Here is a 22,391-nt window from a genome sequence, read left to right as displayed (position 1 = left end):
GTATACACACTCATAATTTACTCTGTAGCAGTTACACGTATACACACTCATAATTTACTCTGTAGCAGTTACACGTATACACACTCATAATTTACTCTGTAGCAGTTATACGTATACACATTCATAATTTACTCTGTAGCAGTTACACGTATACACACTCATAATTTACTCTGTAGCAGTTACACGTATACACACTCATAATTTACTCTGTAGCAGTTACACGTATACACACTCACTTTGCAGAAGTTTATATCATCTTTGGAAAGTGAAAACTAACACAACTCTTGTGCGAGTTTAAGTTTAAATAAAAGTATTACAAGAGATCGTTTTCTCATATACAACAAGTTAGATTTTAGGAAAACATATATGGTAATACTGATAGTTGAATTTACACAACGTAAACAAAAGACGAATAACAATCATGAAACAGTAACATAACGTTCTTGGCCAGGCACAGAAGCCGCGTAAACTTGATGCTACAATTAACTCAGAGATATGACACAATGGCGTAGCGTTTATGACCTGCAATTTTCAGAAAGTTTGATGGCAGTAATTACATTTTTAAGGCATCAAACCTAATCTATATTATATTTATTTCAGTAAAAAAACATCTCGAATGTGGAAGCGTAAACCTAATTATATTTAATAATGATTAACAGTTTAAACTCTGTAGAAGTTAAAACATATCATGAGGTTACTTAGTCTGTACATATATCCAGATATTGTGGGTTAACTACAGGTTAAACTATGTCATGTAAACTATAACCTATTCTGCTATGATGTTTTAAGTTCTAAGTAAGTAAGTCTCCATTTGATCTATTTCACGAAGCTTGTTTTCTTACACTTTTAACATTATAAGTCTGCGGAAATTTGTAATTTCTATTCTAATTATCCTTGAATTTTACAGAGATAACCAAAACTCTAGGCCTAACCAGAAAATTACTCACGGTTTTCTACAGTTATGACACTAACGAAACATTTAACTGATACCAGAGCTCTTGCATTGATTTGAGAACAGACGTTTTCACTAGCACTATAAGGAATAATGGGGAATTATTTGAATTAAAGAAGTTTTTTAAATAATTTTATTCCAAGTTAAGGGGAATATTGAAATAGACTATTTAAAATTATCGTTTAATAAGAAAGTATTAGTTTTAATATTGTCGCTCCTTGGCTTCTGAATCATAAAATTATCCAATTGAAATAGATATATATAGCAAAATGTCACAACTTTGAACAACCAAATAATTAACTTATTGTTAAGCCTTTTTATATTTAGATATATTTGTTTTATCATGACCATCTCAATTTGCTTTCGTTTTGCTTTTCACCTAGACATTCAGTTTGTTGGATAATAAATGCTATTATTTTTCTATGTGCTCGTTCGCCCCCACCCCCAGTGGCATAGTCTACGCTAGAAACCGGGTTTCGATACCCGTAGTGGGCAGAGCACAGATAACCCATTTTGTTCATTTGTGCTTAACTATAAACAAATAAAGATGTTCATTTTTCAAACTTCTTAATTTCAGCTTCTTAGGCATCTACAAATAGTTATGATATCACACATTTTATTGATGTCGTATTTTTGCTCTTATATTTTATATAAAAATTATTATCTATAAACCTAGCAACTTATCAAGTAATAATTAGAAGAACGAAAAAAACAATCGAGAAATAAACAGTGTATTCATATCCCCTACTAACCAAAAAACATTGTTTATTAAGTCATTCACAGAAATAGGTGATCGATGGAGAATCTTAAGAAAATGATCACCTCAACCCTGTTTCACAAGAAGTCTGTGTACGATTGACTTGAATTGTTATCTTAATGTTATCCACGACACGGGGTCTGTAAGATACTACATGTCGTCCAGATGTGCACTAAACGCTCAATAACATATCCAGCAGAGTAAATTCCAGTGTCACTGCATCGACAAACTGTTCCCAAAGATAAGTTCCCAGACATCACTCACATGTGTTCCATCTGTTCTTCTGTGATAGGGAGAATTGATTTTCTAACGACTGTGGTAACGTATCGATACCTACGAGTTGTATTTTAGAGGTGTTCATCAATAAGTCATACTTTGACGAAATCATACGCATGAACAACAGTATGTTTTCAGTTTAATAAAAAATTAAGTATTGGTTAGACAAGACAGATGCTTTGTTGAATTAGAGCTGTTTTCATAAAGAATAATAAACAACCGATATAAGATTCTTATTATCAAAGAGATGGAAACACCCATAAAATTGAAGGTCAGCTAGATCGTAACGAAAGAATTCATAATATAAATACTTTTCTTGATTCAACTTTATTGGAAAAACGGTAACGCTCTTTCAATTCAACAAACAATAAATTAAGGAAAGAAAAACCAGAAAAATTATTTAACATTTGCCTTTATCGGAGAGCTATACTTAGTAGCTGATTATATATAATTATAGAAACATAAGGTAAGGAATGTCTAGAAATATGCACCGTATAGAGAGGAGCTTTATTCAGTGGCATATTTCTAGACATTCCTTACCTTATGTTTCTATAATTGTATATAATCAGTACCGTATAGAGGGGAGCTTTATTCAGTACCTGGTTGTATACAATTATATAAAGGGGAGCTTATGCACATCAAAGAAGAAAATTACATGTTTAAATAAATAAGACATAAAATTAGAAATACATCGATACATAATAAAATCAAATGTAAATTTTCAGAACCCAGACAAATATTGTTAAGCCTTTTTGTAAAGCAAACAGTTATAGCAACGATTATCTAACCTTTGTATAACGTATACCGAAGAGCAGAAAGTGATAAGGTACGCTAACTTTATACGGAAATTCAATACGATCTCTAGTATTTTTTTTGCAAGTAATATAGCAGCTAGTCTCATTTTTTGTGATTTGTTCTTCAAAGAGTAATCTGTTTATTAGTACCTGTGAACAATACAGCGGTTTATCAATTAAATGTACAGTAATATACTATGCTTTTTTTTAACTCGTCTTCATTCACACATAATAAGGAATATTATTGTTATTTAGTGTCAGTGCGCTTAATTCGGCGACAAGCCAGGCGAAGCCTGGTGACAAATGTGCTCGGGCTGTGAATCTAAGGGTTCACGGTTCGCAGCCTGTTGCCGTAAAACAGGCACCACATTTTGGAGATGTGGATGAACTATAATAGTGGCGGTCGAATCCCACTATTCGACCAGACAAGAGTAACCTAAGAATTGGTGGAGGGTGCTGTTGACTCTAGAAGCTTCCCTTAAGTTTGTCAACTAAGATTAGGGACGGCTATGCGCAGATAATCGTTTGTTGAGCTTTGTGCGAAAATTCTGAAACAAAACAAAATTAATCAGGTGAAATATGATTTATGTGCGTCATTCTGAAATATCATTTCCTCACCAGAAGTAATTTATATTTATATGGGTAATTGAAGTACATCAACCAAACTGAAATGGCATTATTTATTAACTTGCTGAGAATGTCAAACATGATTATGGTCTGAGATATGTTTCCTTATTAAGATTTGTTCTAAAGACCTGTTATATTAGGCCTAAAACTGAACACTGATGGACATTACTGAAAGGGGTAGAGCGCACGAAAATAAAACATCAAATACTTTAGTTTTTTTTAATGGATAAAAGATTACTGGATTAATCACTGAGTATATACTAAAAAATGTCGAATGTTTTATTATTGTAAAAAAATTTATAAATAAGTTTAATTGAACAACAAAAAATACCAAATGTTTTGAGGAAATTCTAACAAATATTAAAGCCATTTTAGTTGGAAACTAAATATTATACATGATATGATACAATATGTTTGGCAGATTTTTCTGAATATTATTCTTGCAAAATTCTCGTTAGTTTCATAATTAATTATTACAGAAATAAGTGTGTAAAAACAAAATAAATTTTGAATATCAATGTGTAGTTTATAATATCTGCTGCCTCCCTAATTTTCAATTACTGACCAGAGAGAAAGCACCTATTCAGAAGCACCTTATCATTCACCATCTTAGGAATTGACTGTCATTCTTACAAAGCACATACAACATAAGGTGTGAGGAATATTTGTGGTATCGTACGGAGTCGAACCCGGCACGTCAGCTCCAAAAGCCAGAGCTACACCACAGGGAGCGAACGTGGCCTGGTGGTTAGGTCGCTTGAATCGCAATCTTCGTGTCACGGGTTCGAATACCCGTTCCGTTATCGAACATGTTTGCCCTTTTATCCTTGGGGCGTTATAATGTAACGGTCAATCCCACTGTTCGTTGGTAAAGAATAGCCCAAGAGTTTGAGGTGGGTGGTGCTGACTAGCTGTCTTCTCTCTAGTCTATCACTTCTAAATTAGGGATTGTCAACGCTGATGGCATTAAATTCGTTTTACGCGAAATTAAATAAACAAACAGAAATGTACCACAGGGCGAACTCGCGCCCACAGATAAAAAAATGATGTGTAAGCTGTCTGTGCATTGCATTATGATTTTAATCGAGGTGCTGTTGGTATTTTTACAGCCAGCTGACAAATATCGTAATGGCATTTATAATTCGTTATTGGCTTTAATTTAATTTTTATCTCAGTTCACAAAGAAAGACATGTTTGATTGTGTATTTACATTTTGTTATTTCTACTTTATGGTTATGTACGTATACTTTATGCAGGGAATCTAAAAGTATGCACAAAACAGGAAAGACATATGTAATATTATCTGTTTTAAATAGAGCAGAATAATATATGTTAAATTTCTTTATCGCTGAAGGAATGCTAATTAGGACTTGATCAACATAACTGCGAATTTAAACTTCATAAAAGATGTTTTGTTTTAATAACGGATTTTCCATAATTCAACTACGCAGATTTCGAAAATAATATCAATTTTTTTCTATCACGTAAGAATTTTTTACAAATCGGGAAGAAAAAACAACTCTTACTTAGATCAAATTATTATTTCGTTTTCTACAATGAACATTTTTTATTATTATGTTTGTTAACAAAAATACAAGCGAAGTGAAGAAAAACCTTGATGTCAAACAGATATGAATCCTCATTCATCCTGATTTTTTGTGAAGTTTACGTCTTTTAGTCTCAAAACTATGTGTTGCGTTATGACATTTTGTGACAAATCTGTACGTGATGGAGAAAAATGGAATTACAGTAGAACATGTAACAATTTCAAGACAGTAAAGCCATCGCAGGCCTGTGTTATCAGAACGTTGCGAGTTTAATTTTTAATTCCCAGAACTATTTATGTTTTTGCGCTAATCACTTCTGAGAATATTAAAGAAAGATAGAAAAATCCCGACTGCAAAAATGTTTGAGGGTTAACAACGCAAAAATTTTAGGTTTGATCCCTGCAAGGAGCACAGCACAGGTAACCCGTTGCGCAATTCAGTGCTTAAAAACAAACTATCATATTGGTTAACTTTTGGATGCTTTATTTTTCCTTCGTTATACTATTAACAGATTCGAGTCATTAATGCGAATTTTTCTGCTTTATTAAGTACAGATTTACAAATAAGTTTATGGAAGTTCTTTTCTCACTTTATTGTAAAATACTACTATACTAGTCCTGTCACTTATGAATCTTGTCCACTTGAGAGCAGACACTATTATTTAACCCTAGATTACTGATGATGGAATTGTGAGGATTCAGAAACGTTTAATAAATGCTTCCTATTATTACGTTCGTGTTTTGTTTTATCGTTAAGCTACGTTTTCCGAAAAATGAGTCGATTGCTCATATTTAATTTGTGTTCTTCTCTTTTCGAGTAGAACTTATCATGTCGTCAACACAAGCCTTACAACCTACGTGCAGAGAGGAAAACGCTAACTAAGGCCAAACGACAAGACTTAAAGGCCATGATGTACACAGATGTTTTCTGTTCGTTAACATATGAAACACTAAGAACATTTGTATTTGGACTTTGTGGGTTTGCAGTCCAGAGAATGTTTAGAGTTTCTTTTACTTTCGTGATAGAATATTCAAAAAAAAATCAAAGTAGTGAAAAATAGTAATAAATAACAATAATAATGCTTAATTAGACTCGAGGGAAAGCAGATCAGAAAAATAGCGTTTTATTTTGTAACAACTAAACGAACACCTATCTATTGCTTCATTCTGCCTTTACCCATGATCAAGAAATATTCACTTTTCAAAAGCTCTAGAGTTTTATTGTTGTTGTTTTTTAAGTGTAATTTATCAACCTTTCTATTCTACGCGTCTTTCATTATGATGAATAATATGTAAAGTCATTTGTTCTTAGAACGTCAAAATTATATAATATCCATTATGTTGTATAGGTATAAGCAAATTACAGAACTTCTAAGTTTAATATATTTGATGAATATTGCTATATTTTGTTTAAAAGACAATTAAAATTAACAGCTTAAGTTGACTTGAAGTTTGTTTGTTTTACATAGGCTATAGGCTCAAGAGTTTACAAACAGTTAAGTGATCACAGCAATGTGTCTTTTTGAAAATATACCAACTAACTCTACCATTGTATTTATTGCTACCCAAGAGCAGATGTTAAGTATATATTTTTAAAGTAATCGGTAGAACTATATAAGCTTCAAAAATTTACTCTTGACACAGTATTTCTAAAGATTACTCAACCTGGTGGCTCAGCGATAAGTTATCATATTAACCTGTGTGTGTGTAAACTTTCTAAGCGAATCCTTTTAGTGTTTAGTAAAATTCGAACTAAAATAAAACAAGAGGGAATCCTCAAGAGCTGCGGACTTGAAGTTATTTCTGGCAGGATTAGAGTAAATTAATTTATGTAAACCTTTTTTTTTTTATTATTAGCTATATATGTGTGCGCCAGCAATAACAAGCGTGGGACGTGATTCAATTTTATTACTCATCAGGATCTCTACCAGCATACCCTCAAATTGAAATTCTTTTAGGCAGGATTAGAGTAAATTAACCTATGAGACCGTGAGCGTGGTCAAATACATCAATCGAAAAGGGTTTGACCTCCTGAGTCCAAACCTATAATTATATCTCAAATCGGCCAAAATATGACGGAGCTATGAGCTAAAAATTTGTACTTGAAAAAAATCAGAGCCGTTCTATAAGCCGTTATGCCGCGGCTAAATTGTCAAAACTCGAGTCTTTTTAATACTATAAGAATAATTTCCTATGTCAATTAATCCCAATGATCCTTAGACTGTTTATTTGTTTAACACATAGCTACACAACGCGCCGCGCCCAAAGCAGGAATCGAGCCCAGAATGTTAGCGTTTTAAGCCATAAAAGAGGAGAAAAATTCCAGTAAACAAAAATGATTAATAAAACTCTGTAATCCAAATAGCTCATAGTGCACATTTACTTCTTAATAATTGATTTTAAAGATACTTGAAATATTACTCTTACTTTTTTTTTGGTCAACCCTGTAACGTTTTGATACACTTGTTTATTTAAACCACAGGATACATTTTTACGTGGCTTGGGTGGTCTTCGGCCTGTTTTTTTCAAGATTACACGACGAAACTACTCTAGTTCAATGCAATCTGGCTTGTTTATTTGTAATTAAGTACAAAGCTACACAATGGGTCATCTGTGCTCTGCCCACCACGGGTATCGAAACCGCAGAAATATCGCTGTGCCACCACAATACCAACTCTAGATATATCTTAGAACAAGAAACAAACAAATAAAACTTTAAAAGCCACAAAAGACGCATGTAAAAGGTGTGATTCGTCGTTTGTAACTGTTAATCTAACAAATAAACGGAAGGATAAGCAAAGTTTCAAAACTTCAGGAGTAATAACAGAAGTTTAAATAATCTAAAATGATGACTTGTTTTCAATTAGGTTAAAATCAAATGCTGCAGATTAAAAAATGAAATGTATATTTACTATGTCGTATTATATTAATATTTATAAAACAAATCAGAATAAAACACGCACTTTTATTCTGACGTTAGGACGTTTATCTTAATTCAATTGTTATACATAAAACAATCCTTATACCGATTTTAGCTGCTAATTAAGCGTTACGATCGGTAAAAGTAAGCTGGTAATTAAGTGTTACGATCGATAAAAGTAAGCTGCTAATTAAGTATTACGATCGATAAAAGTAAGCTGCTAATTAAGCGTTACGATTGATAAAAGTAAGCTGCTAATTAAGCGTTACGATTGATAAAAGTAAGCTGCTAATTAAGCGTTACGATTGATAAAAGTAAGTTGCTAATTAAGCGTTACAATCCATAAAAGTAAGCTGGTAATTAAGCGTTACGATCCATAAAAGTAAGCTGCTAATTAAGCGTTACGTTCGATAAAAGTAAGCTGCTATTTAAGTGTTACGATCGATAAAAGTAAGCTGCTAATTAAGCGTTACGATCGATAAAAGTAAGCTGCTAATTAAGCGTTACGATCGATAAAAGTAAGCTGCTATTTAAGTGTTACGATCGATAAAAGTAAGCTGCTAATTAAGCGTTACGATCGATAAAAGTAAGCTGGTAATTAAGCGTTACGATCCATAAAAGTAAGCTGCTATCATGAGTGAATATACTTGTATTCGGAACTTCCTTGTATATGTATCTAAAGATCAGAATTGAGTATTAAAATTCTATGATAACATTTTAATTTTATTATCAATATACAATATAACCTGTAACAGCTAATGACGATCAAAATTGTACAAAGTTCAAGATGAATATTATGAAACGCATATGAATGTGTAGATGAAACATCCATATAAGCAGAAGATAATTAAATCTGAATTCTACCTTTCTCCGTTGTGGGGAAACAACGCTGCGGGGCTATTTGAAGGCCTTGACCTTGGGTGTAAAAATACTGCGGGTCCAAAGGAGGAACACTGCTGACTCCTGAGGGTGTCGGAGGACCCTGATCACTTGTCATCTGAGTAGTGGGAAACATGTCCACACATCTGTTAACAGAACATCGACAGACCAAACTCTGTTGAAGCTCTAACTCTCATAGAACCGCTTTATATATATTCAGTGCGTGTCTCTCGAGCCAACTTAGCTGTTGCAATGTGTGCGAAATGCATGCATTCGCGAGAGTGCGCGCACTCTCGGTGCTCATGCGCGCCTCAAGCAGGGTCTTCTCCCAGTAAAGCGAGCATCGCTTTTCGTTGGCAATATCCAATGCATTGTATCCATATTTATGTATACGAATGATATAAAAAATATAAACTGTGATATTTAGTATCGTCGGGTTCAAGACTATGTATAAATTGACACCATTTTTTTCCTTCTGTTTTGTTTGGGCGTTAAAACAACTCCAGTTGAGACAACTTTTCCACAACAGATTTCATTAACGGCAAATACATATGAAAACGTTTATCGATCATATTTACATACATATATTATTAGTGTTTTCAGTATTGTTCTCTTTTGTTTCTTGTTCATTATCTACTTAAGCAGCTAATTTATTACAAAATGTCCCTGGACTCCCCATTCCTTGCTAAATGCTGTATCAAGAATAATCAACTAGGCTGGTGGCTTTACTGTCGCAAGAAACAATTTCCTTACTCTGCATGTGTGGATGTTGGCCATATCGATCACTTAAGGAAGAGAGCACGTTCCTAAGGGTAGCCATTCGTACCTAAAGCTATTCCAGAGTGTGTAACATTGCATAGTAAGCACATAACTTACTAACGTGTTTCATCTCAGCTTATCCCGTCAAATGGTTTATTACAGAAGTAAGCCGTTAACTTCACATAAGTTATTGTTCCTGTCACAAAATCAGATTTTATTTCCTTTGGAAAACGCAGATATTTTCAGCTAATCTTACTCAAAGCATAATGTACAGTTAATGCTTCAACTAATGTTTGTTGTATTATTATATTTCAAGCTCGTAAGTACTTGATGTATTATCGCAACCAAATTGCTTATTTTTAATAACTAAGGCTGGGTAAAACCTAATGGTTAATGTGACACGCTGCGGATCAGAAGGTTTAAGGTGCAAGCCACCACATGTTCCGAACACGTTCCGCACTTCAAGCAGTGTGGGAGATTTATAACTGTACCAGTCGATTCTGATGTTAAGGGTAGATGAATAGGTAGCAGTATCTGCTGAGTGATTGCCCACCATATGGTCAGCAGTTTTAAAGTAGGAATGGCTGTGCCTAAATAGTAAGTGTCTCTGAATTAGTTGATTAAGCCAACAGGTTGAAAATACTATATAGTTGTAAAGAATGTGCCGTTAATTAATACATTGAATGAAATATTCCAGAAGACTAGCATGTTCTAAGGAATTTTGTATCTTCTTGAAGTAATTTGTACGTAACATATGTAGGTTCTTTGATTTTTATTAATAACAAAATTTATTTTTCCACGATAAAAGCCTGATATGGATTCCAAATATTCTGAAGACACGATCCTTTAATTTCTAATCTATACAATTACTAAGCTTAAGCTTTTGCATAGTAACATAATATTTGGGAAAAAAAATCAATTCGGTTACATGATAGTTAACAGTATCTGCGCTTGGTTTACAGCTTGGATTAATTATTAGTTTATTTATTATATCCAGAAGAGCTCCCACTTCTCTCAAAACAAAACATTCGACAATGAATCCAATTGACAGAGGTTAAAACAAGAAACATTATCTGGGGCCTTTAATTTGAGATCTAACATGATTGTGTTATCTCTACTCGCAGTTCTGAAATGTGGTGAGTGTAAATCCAACAATTAGTTCTGAAATGTGGTGAGAGTAGATCCAACAAGTTTGTGTCATCTCTACACACAGTTCAGAAATATGGTGAGTGTAGATCCAACAAGACTGTCATCTATGCACATAGTACTGAAATGTGGTGAGTGTAGATCCAACAAGTCTGTCATCTATACACAAAGTACTGAAATGTGGTGAGAGTAGATCCAACAAATGTGTGTCATCTCTACACACACAGTTCAGAAATGTGGTAATTGTAGATTAATAAGATTGTGTCATTTCTATAAATGATTTTAATATTTGATGAGTGTAAAGCCTGACAAGGTTATATTGTCTCAAACATATTGTAGTAGTGTAAATCCGCAAAGGTTTGTATTATCTGTACATTGTTTTGATATGTAGACGCCACAGAGTGGTACCAGTACCACGCCTACACAGAGGGATTTAAAGCGAGATGGGTTGTCCATCCATACACATGGTAATGAGTGTAGATCCAATAAGTTTTTGATGTCTCCACATAAAGTTTTTGGTGAAAGTATAACAAGTAAAATTCTGAACGTTTTGGCTAAAATAAAGCCCTGTGACGCAATATCCTCTTAAAACAGACAGTAACTTGTGAACTTCCAACGTGTCCATCAAATCCCGCAATGTCAAAGGCTTGAATGTGATCCCAAGTTTAACACTTACTAGACATGTACTGTAAGCAAATTCCGCTTCACCAAGTAACTAATCATTTATCTACTAAAGTGCACAAACAATCCTTTCTCATCTTACGAAAACAGCAGCATCCTTGTACTAAATAACAGGATTAACTGACAGTTTCACAACGACTCCAGATGAATATGCATCTCGAACCTTGGAGCCCTGGATCTCCATCCCGGCGCGCTTACCAATAAGTCACACCCAGCCCTCTAGAAACAGAAATCTGTAGTATACATAATTTATACTGGAAGTATTTCCCACTGTGACTAAACGCGTATTATATTATATTGCACGTTTAATATCTTTTGTTTACTTTTAAAGTTTCATTTCTTCAAGTCCTGAGAGTTCATTCAAGTAAAACGTCAAGCTGAATTATCCAATATCTTCAGCCTAATGAAGACAGAAAATTTTCAAATTCTGTTTGTACGCACAAGAAGCCGTCTAACCCAATACACATTGTGAATGACAGTCTGATCTTATAATCCATATCTTACACTCAAATCCACGAATGAGATACACTATTAATCCCAGTAACAGAAACCTTCCCAGAAAGGATGTCTAGCACGTGACCTTCTTCTACGAATACTTTTCTCGTATAGACAACATTAAATGGAGCAGTACTGAAAAATCCTTCTTAGAAGCGTGTTAGGACAGTGATGATTAACATGCACGTAAACATTAGGACAGCGATGATTAACATGCACGTAAACATTAGGACAGCGATGATTAACAGGCACGTAAACATTAGGACAGTGATGATTAACATGCACGTAAACATTAGGACAGCGATGATTAACAGGCACGTAAACATTAGGACAGCGATGATTAACAGGCACGTAAACATTAGGACAGCGATGATTAACAGGCACGTAAACATTAGGACAGCGATGATTAACAGGCACGTAAACAGAGAATGAACGAGGAAACAAAATAATATTCAAATATGTTCATTAAAAAATACTGACGGATAGAAAAATAGATTAATCCATACTTACAAAGAGTGACAAATAGAAATAGATGTATGCCAAAAACTGAATCCCTGCATTTCTTCATAGAAAGAAAAACCATTTCAAGTATTACTATATTTTAAGACTTTCTGTTTAAAACAAAATAACCTTAAAGTAAACCAATAAATAAAGACCATAGGTTGACAGAACAATTACGCTTTTCCTATTGTTTGATATTTTTATTTTTAACTTTACTTGTTTTATTTTTGTAGGCTTGTATTGCAAAGACACCGAGTTCCTAAACGTGTCGCAAAAACCTAATTTTCTTCACAATATATTAGTGTACTTCCTGTAGTTGCGTCATAAAGTCGTTGTGAAATGAAACATTGTCTGATGTCACACCCTTGATATGAAATTAATATATTTCTGCATAGAAACAAATGAAAATGTTCCACTTTTACAGCCGCCATTATGAAAAATATCTGTTCGTTCTTGCTCATTTGTAAGCAATCGCCTCTCTAATCAAATAACGCGATGTAGAGATAAAGGCCTACACTGACATAAATTTTAAGAACTAAAATGGCTACCCAGGGTTTAATTACAAAAGCATATTATTAATGTTTCCATTCTTGATAAGAGGTAATTTCTTCCTAAACATACGTTTTAGAGCATCCAGATTTTTGAAAATTTTGTGAGGGAGGACTCCTGGGTCTCCGCATGGGTCGCTTCATTATAACATAATCGTTTATCTTTACACAAATGAGTAATTGTGAAGAATTTCAAGCTACGTCCCTACCATAAATTAAATACCAAAAATTTACGTTGCTATACAGATTTCTAACAGATCATTCCCGAACAAAAAAGCTAAGAGCATCTGCTACTAATTATAAGAGAAAATTAAAAGCTTGAAAATAAGATCTTAGAGATGTTTGTAAAGAGAGTATGAGAAATACCATTAGAACAGATATATTAGTAAACAGTTATCTATAGATACAGAAGAAGATGGATATATAGATCTGTAGCAAGATAAGGTAAATATAAATAGGTAAAGTCTGGGAAACAGAAACACATAAATATAAATATATAAACAGATGAATACAAGATGAGATAAATTTATTAATTATTTAAATAAAACGCTTGTCTGCTTTACAATGTCATAAGACAAAGGAAAGAAACAAACGATAGGCAAGGCTGATTTATATGGAGATTTACAAGGGGAAACTGACAGGTAAAGATTTGGAAAAAAAAACGACTATTAACATAGTAGCTTATCTTTTGCCAGAAGAATGCCATCTAGCTCATCTATTACGTATCAATCCGGCTGTAAAATCATCTTCAGTGACTGATGGCTTTGAAGACTAACCTCAACTTATTACTTAATCAAGACATGCTACAAACTTGGCATTCTGATAACGCAGTGTATCTAGCGTGCTAGATCACAAAGTTAGTCTCGCTTGAGTAGAGACTGAAGAATCGCCTCGTGACTCGTATGTACATGAATATAAGAAAATAAACATTTCAGTAGGTTAAATCCAAAGATACGAGAGATGTATTAGGTATAAAATGTACGTAGGTGTATTTAGGTATTTCAAATTCTTATGATATTTCCAGGGTCTCTTTTGTTACTAAGAGAACTAGTTATCGAACAATTTCCAGTTCGGTGAATATAAGAAAAACGAAGAGGCTAGTCTACTTTAATCGGTCATCTGATACCACACTTTACCGTTTCGTTTAATCCGAAACTAACATATCAGCACATCTTCATTTAGCCAAGACTTCTACGAAATCTTTCAGTTCTTGAAAGTCGAGGCTAAACTTTACAGTCCCTCAAAATTAAATTATTTGGTAAATGGGATCTTTAGTTTGATCATGATTAAATTACAACATCCACGTGCAGACTGGCTTGCACTGCTGAATTCTGTGTAAACCAACCAATAGACTTGATTTCCAATACAGCAGTGATGGTTTTCATGTGCTAGAGAATGTTTTTCAAGAAGATAAATATATTTAGTTCGATATTTATGGCCAAATGGTCGTTATTCGGGCAAAGAAGATGAAAGATTTGGTTAACAATTAACTTTTGTTTTACATACATTTAAAGAGTGGACATTTTTACCAAGCCTCTTTTGGATAGGTCCCCAGATGTTACAGCGGTAAATTTATGGACTCACAACGCTCAAATCCAGGGTTCGATTCCCTGCGATAGATACAGCAGATAGTTCAATGTCGCTTTGGTCTAGAATAACTAACTATCTTTTGGACTATGTATGTAGTTTATTGCTGGTTTGAGAACATGTCTTCATAAACTAATCTGGCTAATGTGGACTGATTATTGGACGATCTGAGAATAACAAAACGCATTCAAAATCTTGGCTGAAATTTCATGATTAAAGAAAGCGATATATCTGATTATCCATCCATCTATCTATTTATTTATTATTCTGCTGATGAAACTTACCTTTGTTTAAGCCTCTCTTTATGAATACGTCTACATACCTGTACCGACAAAATAGTATTAAATATTACGAATTATTGTGTTCTGATATTTTTTTTTAAAGAATGCTGATGAATTACTTTCTTTATTGCAAACAACAACTATTGACACCAAATTAAATTAGGATTTTTCCTCGCCAGAAAATATAATTGGCTGAGGAACTGTTGACATGTCGTCACTATAATTCTCTCGATTGCCGATTGGTGCGAAGTGTATTCTGAATTTTAGTCATTCTTTTAACGTCCACAATGTTTATTTATCAATTCAACTTCTTTGAATTGCCTTTCATACTTACTTACTGGGACGCATTCATCCTATAAGCATTTTGATTTTGTTGAAACGTATTATGTATTGCATTTAATTAGGATGGATGAAGAGCAGTGTAAGCTGTAAAAGCGCTCCCAACCAACTAAAGATATTAAAAAACAGTATTTCAAATCTGGTGATCCTTTTAATATTATTCATATGTTATTACGCTCGAAAAGATCAGTCTTATATATATATATAATATTATATATAGATACATATATATACATAAAAGTACACAAAATTAAAAGTGATCTCACCAATGTATTTTAATATTCTGTATGGAGATGTGATGTGGAAAAAATTATCATTGTCGATATGCTAGTCAGAGAACTCCTGAAAACATGCGGAAGATTTGACACTTTTCCATTCTCTTTGGTAGAATAATGAGCTAATCAGAGGCTTTATATAAGAGTTGTCCGTCGATAATTCAATAGTTTAGTGAAGGATGCTTAGAAGAAGGTGTTATACTTAAGCTGGCACGTATACTCAGATGTACTGGATGAGTTGGTCGAAGGAAGAATCTGGTTACCTTAGTAACTAAAGACTATTGTTTTGAATGCTGCTTGACAGACCCCTTGTATATTGGCGAGTCATAGTTTTGTAAGGTGAGTCAAACTTCCACCTATTCACATCTTCTGAACGTACACAAGTCTGGGTAAACTTTGGCAACCTACTTGCATTTGCAGTCAACTGTTGAACACGATGGTTTAGACAAGCATTAACTATGCTAGTAAAAAGAGCCTTATTGTTCATTTATGATCGTGTCAGTTCCGCAGGGTACATATCCACTGCTCAGGGTAATCTCTTGATCAAAGAATTCAGAACCACACATGCAATGTTATGCAAGAACATGAAGTACCATTTCACTCCTCCAAAATTACCAAAGAAAGGACTGCATCTTCTATACTGACTGCCACGAAGTCCTTATCTGAACCATAAATAATACACAAAGGAGCACTTTGATAGGTACCTTAGAAATACGACCACGACCAGTATCCCAGCAGCAATTATAGGATTTACTGCTTAATTTGTGAGAAATTATAGACCAGAGCACGATTAGAAAAATCGAATTGATTTCACGTCTGTGCGATTGCAAGACCTACATGATCCTGAATTTAGTCCTATCAGAGAATGAAAATTAAATTGTGTACCTTTAAATTTGATCCTTAATAGTTCCTGAATGTTATAAACGTATGTACCAATCTTAGGATGTACAAACTATCATGGTAACGATGTGTGTGTACACATATCACGTTTCATAATGTACAAACTATCATGGTAACGATGTGTGTGTACACATATCACGTTTCATAATGTACAAACTATCATGGTAACGATGTGTGTGTACACATATCACGTTTCATAATGTACAAACTATCATGGTAACGATGTGTGTGTACACATATCACGTTTCATAATGTACAAACTATCATGGTAACGATGTGTGTGTACACATATCACGTTTCATAATGTACAAACTTAAACCTAAGATTATTATGATTTAAGATCAAACTTATTTAATTCTTATGTGATAAAATTTAGAATAATTTTGCCTTTGTCCCTTTTACTATTCTCTCTCTCTCGCTCTATAGTGCTTCACATCTACCAATCAGTGTTGAGTTAGAAGACGTAAAAAAAGTCATGTTGCAAAAATGATATAATTTCTTACAAACATAGGCTGTTACAAAGCATTTTCGGCTTTTATAAACTTGAAATTAATTTAGTAATCTTAATAACTTTACGAGTCTTTGGTTGTCTAATATGCTTGTATTTGAAGCTAAGAACTGCAAGAATTGTCATTTATAACTTTCTTTCATTCCACATCTATTGAAAGTTAATCTTTTCCCTCTATTTAACTACAACGTGCAGAAGTACATAAAAAGCGCCAGTCATGAAAATATAATTATATATATTATGCTCAAAAATCGTCTTACAAGAGATGTTTTCGTAAAAACAAAACAAACGATGTAGGAGTAGTTTGGAACAGCTCCTGCTGATAAAAATATCATAAATTACAAAACAGTTTACATTACAAGATGAAGAAACCATGATAAAAATATAAAATAATTAATGCAACATAGTAACGGAATATATACAATACATTACATCAAATGTCTTTGCAAGCTTTCAACCGGTTTAGTGCTGTCATCATCGGGCAGGGATGTTGGTAATGCCTATTGAATTTGAAGGTACTAACATCATATATGCCCAGAGATTACCGCAGTAAACCGGTCAAAAGCTTGCAAATACATTGTTGTAATGTATTGTCTATATTTCACTACAGTGTAGTATTAATTATCTGATTATTTTCATGTTTTTTGTTCTGATAAACGCGGTCCGCTTTATTAAACAGATACATCCATAAGATCATAAGTTTAAATTACATTGTTGTTTTTTTTTATGAGGTTACAGTCAAAGTAATTTTACACGTTGAATAATTTCAATGGAACTTGTAAAATTTGTCTAAAAACATTTCTTTCTTTCTTCAAGCGTCATTACTAGAAAAGAATTATACTTTTCATTTCATAGTTAAGACGGAGTACATTATGTACATTATATTCGTGTTTTCCGATTTTTTTTCTGTCACTTAAACAGATAATTTTAGAATAAAGAAGGAAGAAAAAGCACAGTAAATCAGTGTCAGTTGGCGAACAGATATGTGTGCATACAACCGGAATTCAGTTGCTAAGACGTCGTATCGTTTAAGTGACAGAAGTCGTCAAGGGTCTGGTTGTAGAAGAGAGTTGAAAGAAACACAAAGAAGAAACAACAATAGAGGTTATTATGAAAACATGATTGTAAAAAAAAGCCTTCTGGTCAATAACAATGTTCTTATACCCCCAAATCCTCAGTTAATGGCAAAAGCTTTACTGTAAAAGACGCAGAAACTGAAAACCAGTCATTGTAACACACTGGACAAGAGCACAGTGCTCGCGATAAAACAACCACAGTTGTTATCTTCCTGTATTGCCTGCCAGTAAGTGCTATTAGATTGTACGACGAATATAGACACAGAGATCCTTGTTATATCGTACAGATTATCAGCACACACACACATTTCACGAAATATACTTCGAATGTTAACTTTCAATAGCTTTCCGTTTCTTTAAAACATAAATCACAATTTTAAATTGTACTGTTTGTGTTTTTATTCGTTTTATCTTCTTTGGAAAGTGATTTTTAGAACTTAAAATGTATAAAAAGCTTGAGACAGGTATGTTTAGAGTAGAGATCTAATAAATTCACTTAAAACGTGATAATCATTAATGATAGATGTAAAATAAAACGAAAGGAGAGTCATTAGCACTTATCTAACTTTCGTAGTAATATAACAGGGAACATTGACATCTAATAGTGTAAATAAAAGTCTTATATTAATATATGAAGTTCCTCTAGTTTATAAGATGTGTATTAGTTCACAATATCTCTGTCTATGGATAAATATCTTTAATCTTTTACAATGAATTGTTTCTTATTATTATTGCAAAACAGCATTCAAAATACAGGGAGAATTAGCTAAAATCCCTATATTTTTATCCCCCTTCTGTTAGGCCTGGCATGACCAGGTGGTTAGGACGCTCCACTCACAATCCACGGATTGCAGGTTCGATTCCAGTCACCGGAAAGTCTCGTCCTTTCAGCTGTGGGATCGTTATAATGTAACAGTTAATCTCACTATTCGTTGTTAAAGAGTAGCCCAAGAGTTAGCTATAGGTGATGTTGATTAGCTGCTCTCCCTCTACTCTAAATTTGGGGCCACTAGCACAGAAAGCCCTCTACAGGCTTTACGCGAGATTAAATAAACAATCAGACACTTTCTGTTGAGCTTTACCAAACGTTTAATAGCAACTACATTTAACTGTTTTACTGTTCAGATGGTTTTGTAAGTTTTGGAGACATGCCTAGTTATGTGTTCCATCACATACAGCAAAAGCCGTGCATCAACATGACATTTTTAGATGCTTCTCTTATTGTGCCATATTTGCGTTTCACTATCTCAGTTTTGTAACAGTAACTGATTGAGGTGTCATTAACCCTGGAAGTTGAGAAAAGGAGTAAAAGAAGTACTAAATATACACGCACCATTAGAAAACCTGGCAAAGAATAGAAAAATTGAATTTGTGGACCCCCCCCCCCACAAATGGGGTTCTTTAAATTTTTTCCTCTCAAACATTTCCAAATTTACTCTTAAAGTAATGAAAATCTTATTAATTCCATGTTCATACTTTTCCTAGGCAGTTCGTGGATGGGATTCGTTTTGTTTTTTTTTAAAGATGTTCTTTTTACCTAATCTTATAGGAAGTAGTTTGTAGATGAAAGATGGTCTATTTCCTGGGAACTATTAATAAAGCGCGTGCGCGCACACACACACATATTTGCAGGGTGACTATATAAGCAACCCCATAATTAAAATTATTATGCCTTAAAAACAATTTGTCCTATTGGAATAAGACTACAGTAATTTTATTGTTCTCTTAAACGTGATCTTAATTCTTAATGGACTAAATAGCTAGGTCACAAATCACAGGTCCTTACGGTTTAGCCATAACCGTACCTAACTGTAAACTGTGGACTAGAGAGAAGGCAACAAGTCAGCATCACCCACCGCCTAAAGCGACTACTCTTACTCAAATAACGAACTATAAAGTACCCAAAGGTAGTCATTAGATAACTCTCAGGCCCTAAACTTAACTAGAAGAGACATTTAGAGATTCATAATTACTATTCAAGAAAATCTGATCATGATATGAGGGTGTTTTCAGTCGTTTTTCTAAAAACTAGCAATGTTTTTATTCCCTTTTCTTTGGGTCTGGAATAACTTGTTGGTTAGAGTGTTTGATTTACAATCTGCTGTTCGTGGGTTCAAATCCAGTCACTGAACATGCTCGCTCTTTTAGCTGTGGGGTTGTTATAATGTGATGGTCAATTCTACTATTTGTTGTTAAAGAGTAATCCAAGAAGTGGCGGTAGGTGGTGCCGACTAGCTGTCTTATCTCCAATATATTGCTTAAATTAAGGATGGTCAGTGCAGATAGCCCTAGAGTAGCTTTGCACAAAATTGAAGAAGCAGACTCTTTATTTAACAATACACGATTGGTAGTATGAATAAAATTTTTGTTTAAAGTAGCTTAATTTAGGAATCGGCTTGATATGCTTATGATAAATGACAAGAAAATGCACAACCAATTTTGATTTAACATACTGATTATAAATTTAGTTTCTATATTTAACCATACTTTTTACAAGTATTGTCCTGAAAAGGTCGATTATTTAATTCTCTATACAATATAACATGCTGTTTCACTTTATATATATATATATACACACAAAAAATAATGCATGTTATAACGTTCTATGTATGATTTCATTTTGCTACAACAAAAAATATAAATGAATGACTTACTGTTCATCCATCCATTCCATTGAAAATTAAAATTTCATAAAACTTTGAGACTGTCTAATGTTAAAACAGTGTTTGTTAGGAAATATTGCACACACATATACAGTGTGGGCAGTGACGTCAAGACAGGTGTTTGTTAGGAGGTCGTTACATGGTCACACGTATAGTGTGAGGCTGCGAGATATTTCAACTTACCAGTCAATGACAAGTTTGACCTTTGTTCATTAATAATTTTTGAAAAAATATTACGTGTTAATTTTTACATCTTTCAAAACGTTATATACATTTAAACTTAGTACATTTTTCAAATACACAAATGAACATAACAGTATTTTAACTATAATTCTTTGATTATTTCACATTATAGACAGATCTTACAAAACAGTATTCTATGATTATCATATATAAAACACACGTTTTTTCATAGTCCAATATATTGTCGTGCCAGTAAAATTAACAAATATCATACATACTTAACAAAAACTTGAGGTATTATAAGCATTATAGTTACAATTAACTGGATTAGCTTTCATACAAATTATGTTCATTCCAACTCAGTATGTAATATTATATATAGTTTATAAACGATAATGCACAATGAGCCAAAAGTTCAGTTTAATTATCTCATGTTTTAATTTCCATGGACTCAAAAAATATAATAACAGATACAAAACAATGATGTGGTAACAACTAAAATTAGTGTTGCTATATATCAGATGATTTGTCCTGAAGAGGACGCTTATTTGCATGTTTAGCTTTATAAGTCAGTTGAGTTTAGAGATTCTAAATAAATAACAATTAATGTTGTTACCTCACTGTATTCGAGTCTGTTTCTTACTAACTACATATAATCTATACTTTTGCTACCTGCCTTCAGTCACGTGTTTGATATTCAGGATCACTGACCAGTTCAGTAAATTTTGGTTTTAGAAAATATACTGGGCAGGATGTCAAGTTTAGAAAAGTGTTTCACCTTTAGTGTTCACTAAAATAGATAATGCTTTCATTTGAATGTAGAACACTCTATCTGATTCATAGTTTTACTAAAAGAAGAAAGTGATCAATGTGTTGGAAAACTTTTATGGAACAAAGGTTGAACAAGACAGTTATAATAGACTGTCACAATTTATGTAATTAAATTATACTTAATAATGAAAATAAACGGTTCAAACTCTACAAAATAATATATTTTCTTCATAAATTTAATGTTCACAATAATTTATTTAGAGTTTTTGTATTTCAATGAATTTAAAAGTCAGTAAATAATCAACATGTGAAATGTATGAGATGTACGATTCCATTATACATTACAATGAATTATATTTGAAGGTACTCTAGTGATGATAGAGTTAACTGTTTCTTGTTAGTGTTGATATGCTCAATTAAAAGCTCAGACATATCCTAATTTGTAATATCTGTCTAAATTTTATTCAAATCTGGGTCACTTTTCAAATATAAGTACCCTGACCCATTCACCACTAATAATCAGACTGATGCAGTTCTACTACATGGAAGAAAGAATGAAGAACCAGCCTTTAAACGTAAGTATATACATATCTTTCTTTGCTTATAAATCTAATTTCTATGTTTCTTTACTAATTATATACTGTATTATATTTTAGTCTGTTGGAAAGAAAATAAATGCTACTGGCATTAATGAAATGGCGAAAAGGACCAAATTCAGCAGTGAAGAAGAACCAATAAAACAGACAAAACAACAGTTAGGTTCTTCTATTATTATACAACGTGAAGAAGCACCTGATTCATTTCATGCCTATCCTATTGAGAACGACTGTTAGATCACTCTATACACTTACAAGAATAATTTGAATATTCATATTCGACAGTTCAAGGATTTTGGAAAATGAAGATTATATCCAACTATATCAACAG

At 33.2% G+C, this 22,391-nt stretch overlaps 1 protein-coding gene across 4 annotated transcripts in view; it reads right to left on the bottom strand.

Annotated features, from left to right (window-relative positions):
* The window catches only part of LOC106466608 (band 7 protein AGAP004871-like), an 85,793-nt gene extending 76,795 nt beyond the window's left edge, over nucleotides 1-8,998 (bottom strand). For 2 of the 4 annotated variants that reach the window (XM_013926901.2, XM_022394641.1), the window contains exon 1: nucleotides 8,737-8,997. In XM_013926901.2, coding sequence (XP_013782355.2) covers nucleotides 8,737-8,887 — 151 coding nt within the window. In that variant the 5' untranslated portion in view covers nucleotides 8,888-8,997. Of the gene's footprint in view, nucleotides 1-8,736 lie in introns of all 4 variants that reach the window. The other 2 variants (XM_022394643.1, XM_022394640.1) reach the window with 2 other exon arrangements.
* Between the last annotated feature and the right edge of the window lie 13,393 nt (nucleotides 8,999-22,391).

Source organism: Limulus polyphemus, unplaced genomic scaffold, assembly GCF_000517525.1.
Source record: "Limulus polyphemus unplaced genomic scaffold, Limulus_polyphemus-2.1.2 Scaffold2318, whole genome shotgun sequence".
In the NCBI taxonomy this organism is placed as follows: Eukaryota; Metazoa; Arthropoda; class Merostomata; order Xiphosura; family Limulidae; genus Limulus; species Limulus polyphemus.
This window is presented reverse-complemented; position numbering and strand designations above follow the sequence as displayed.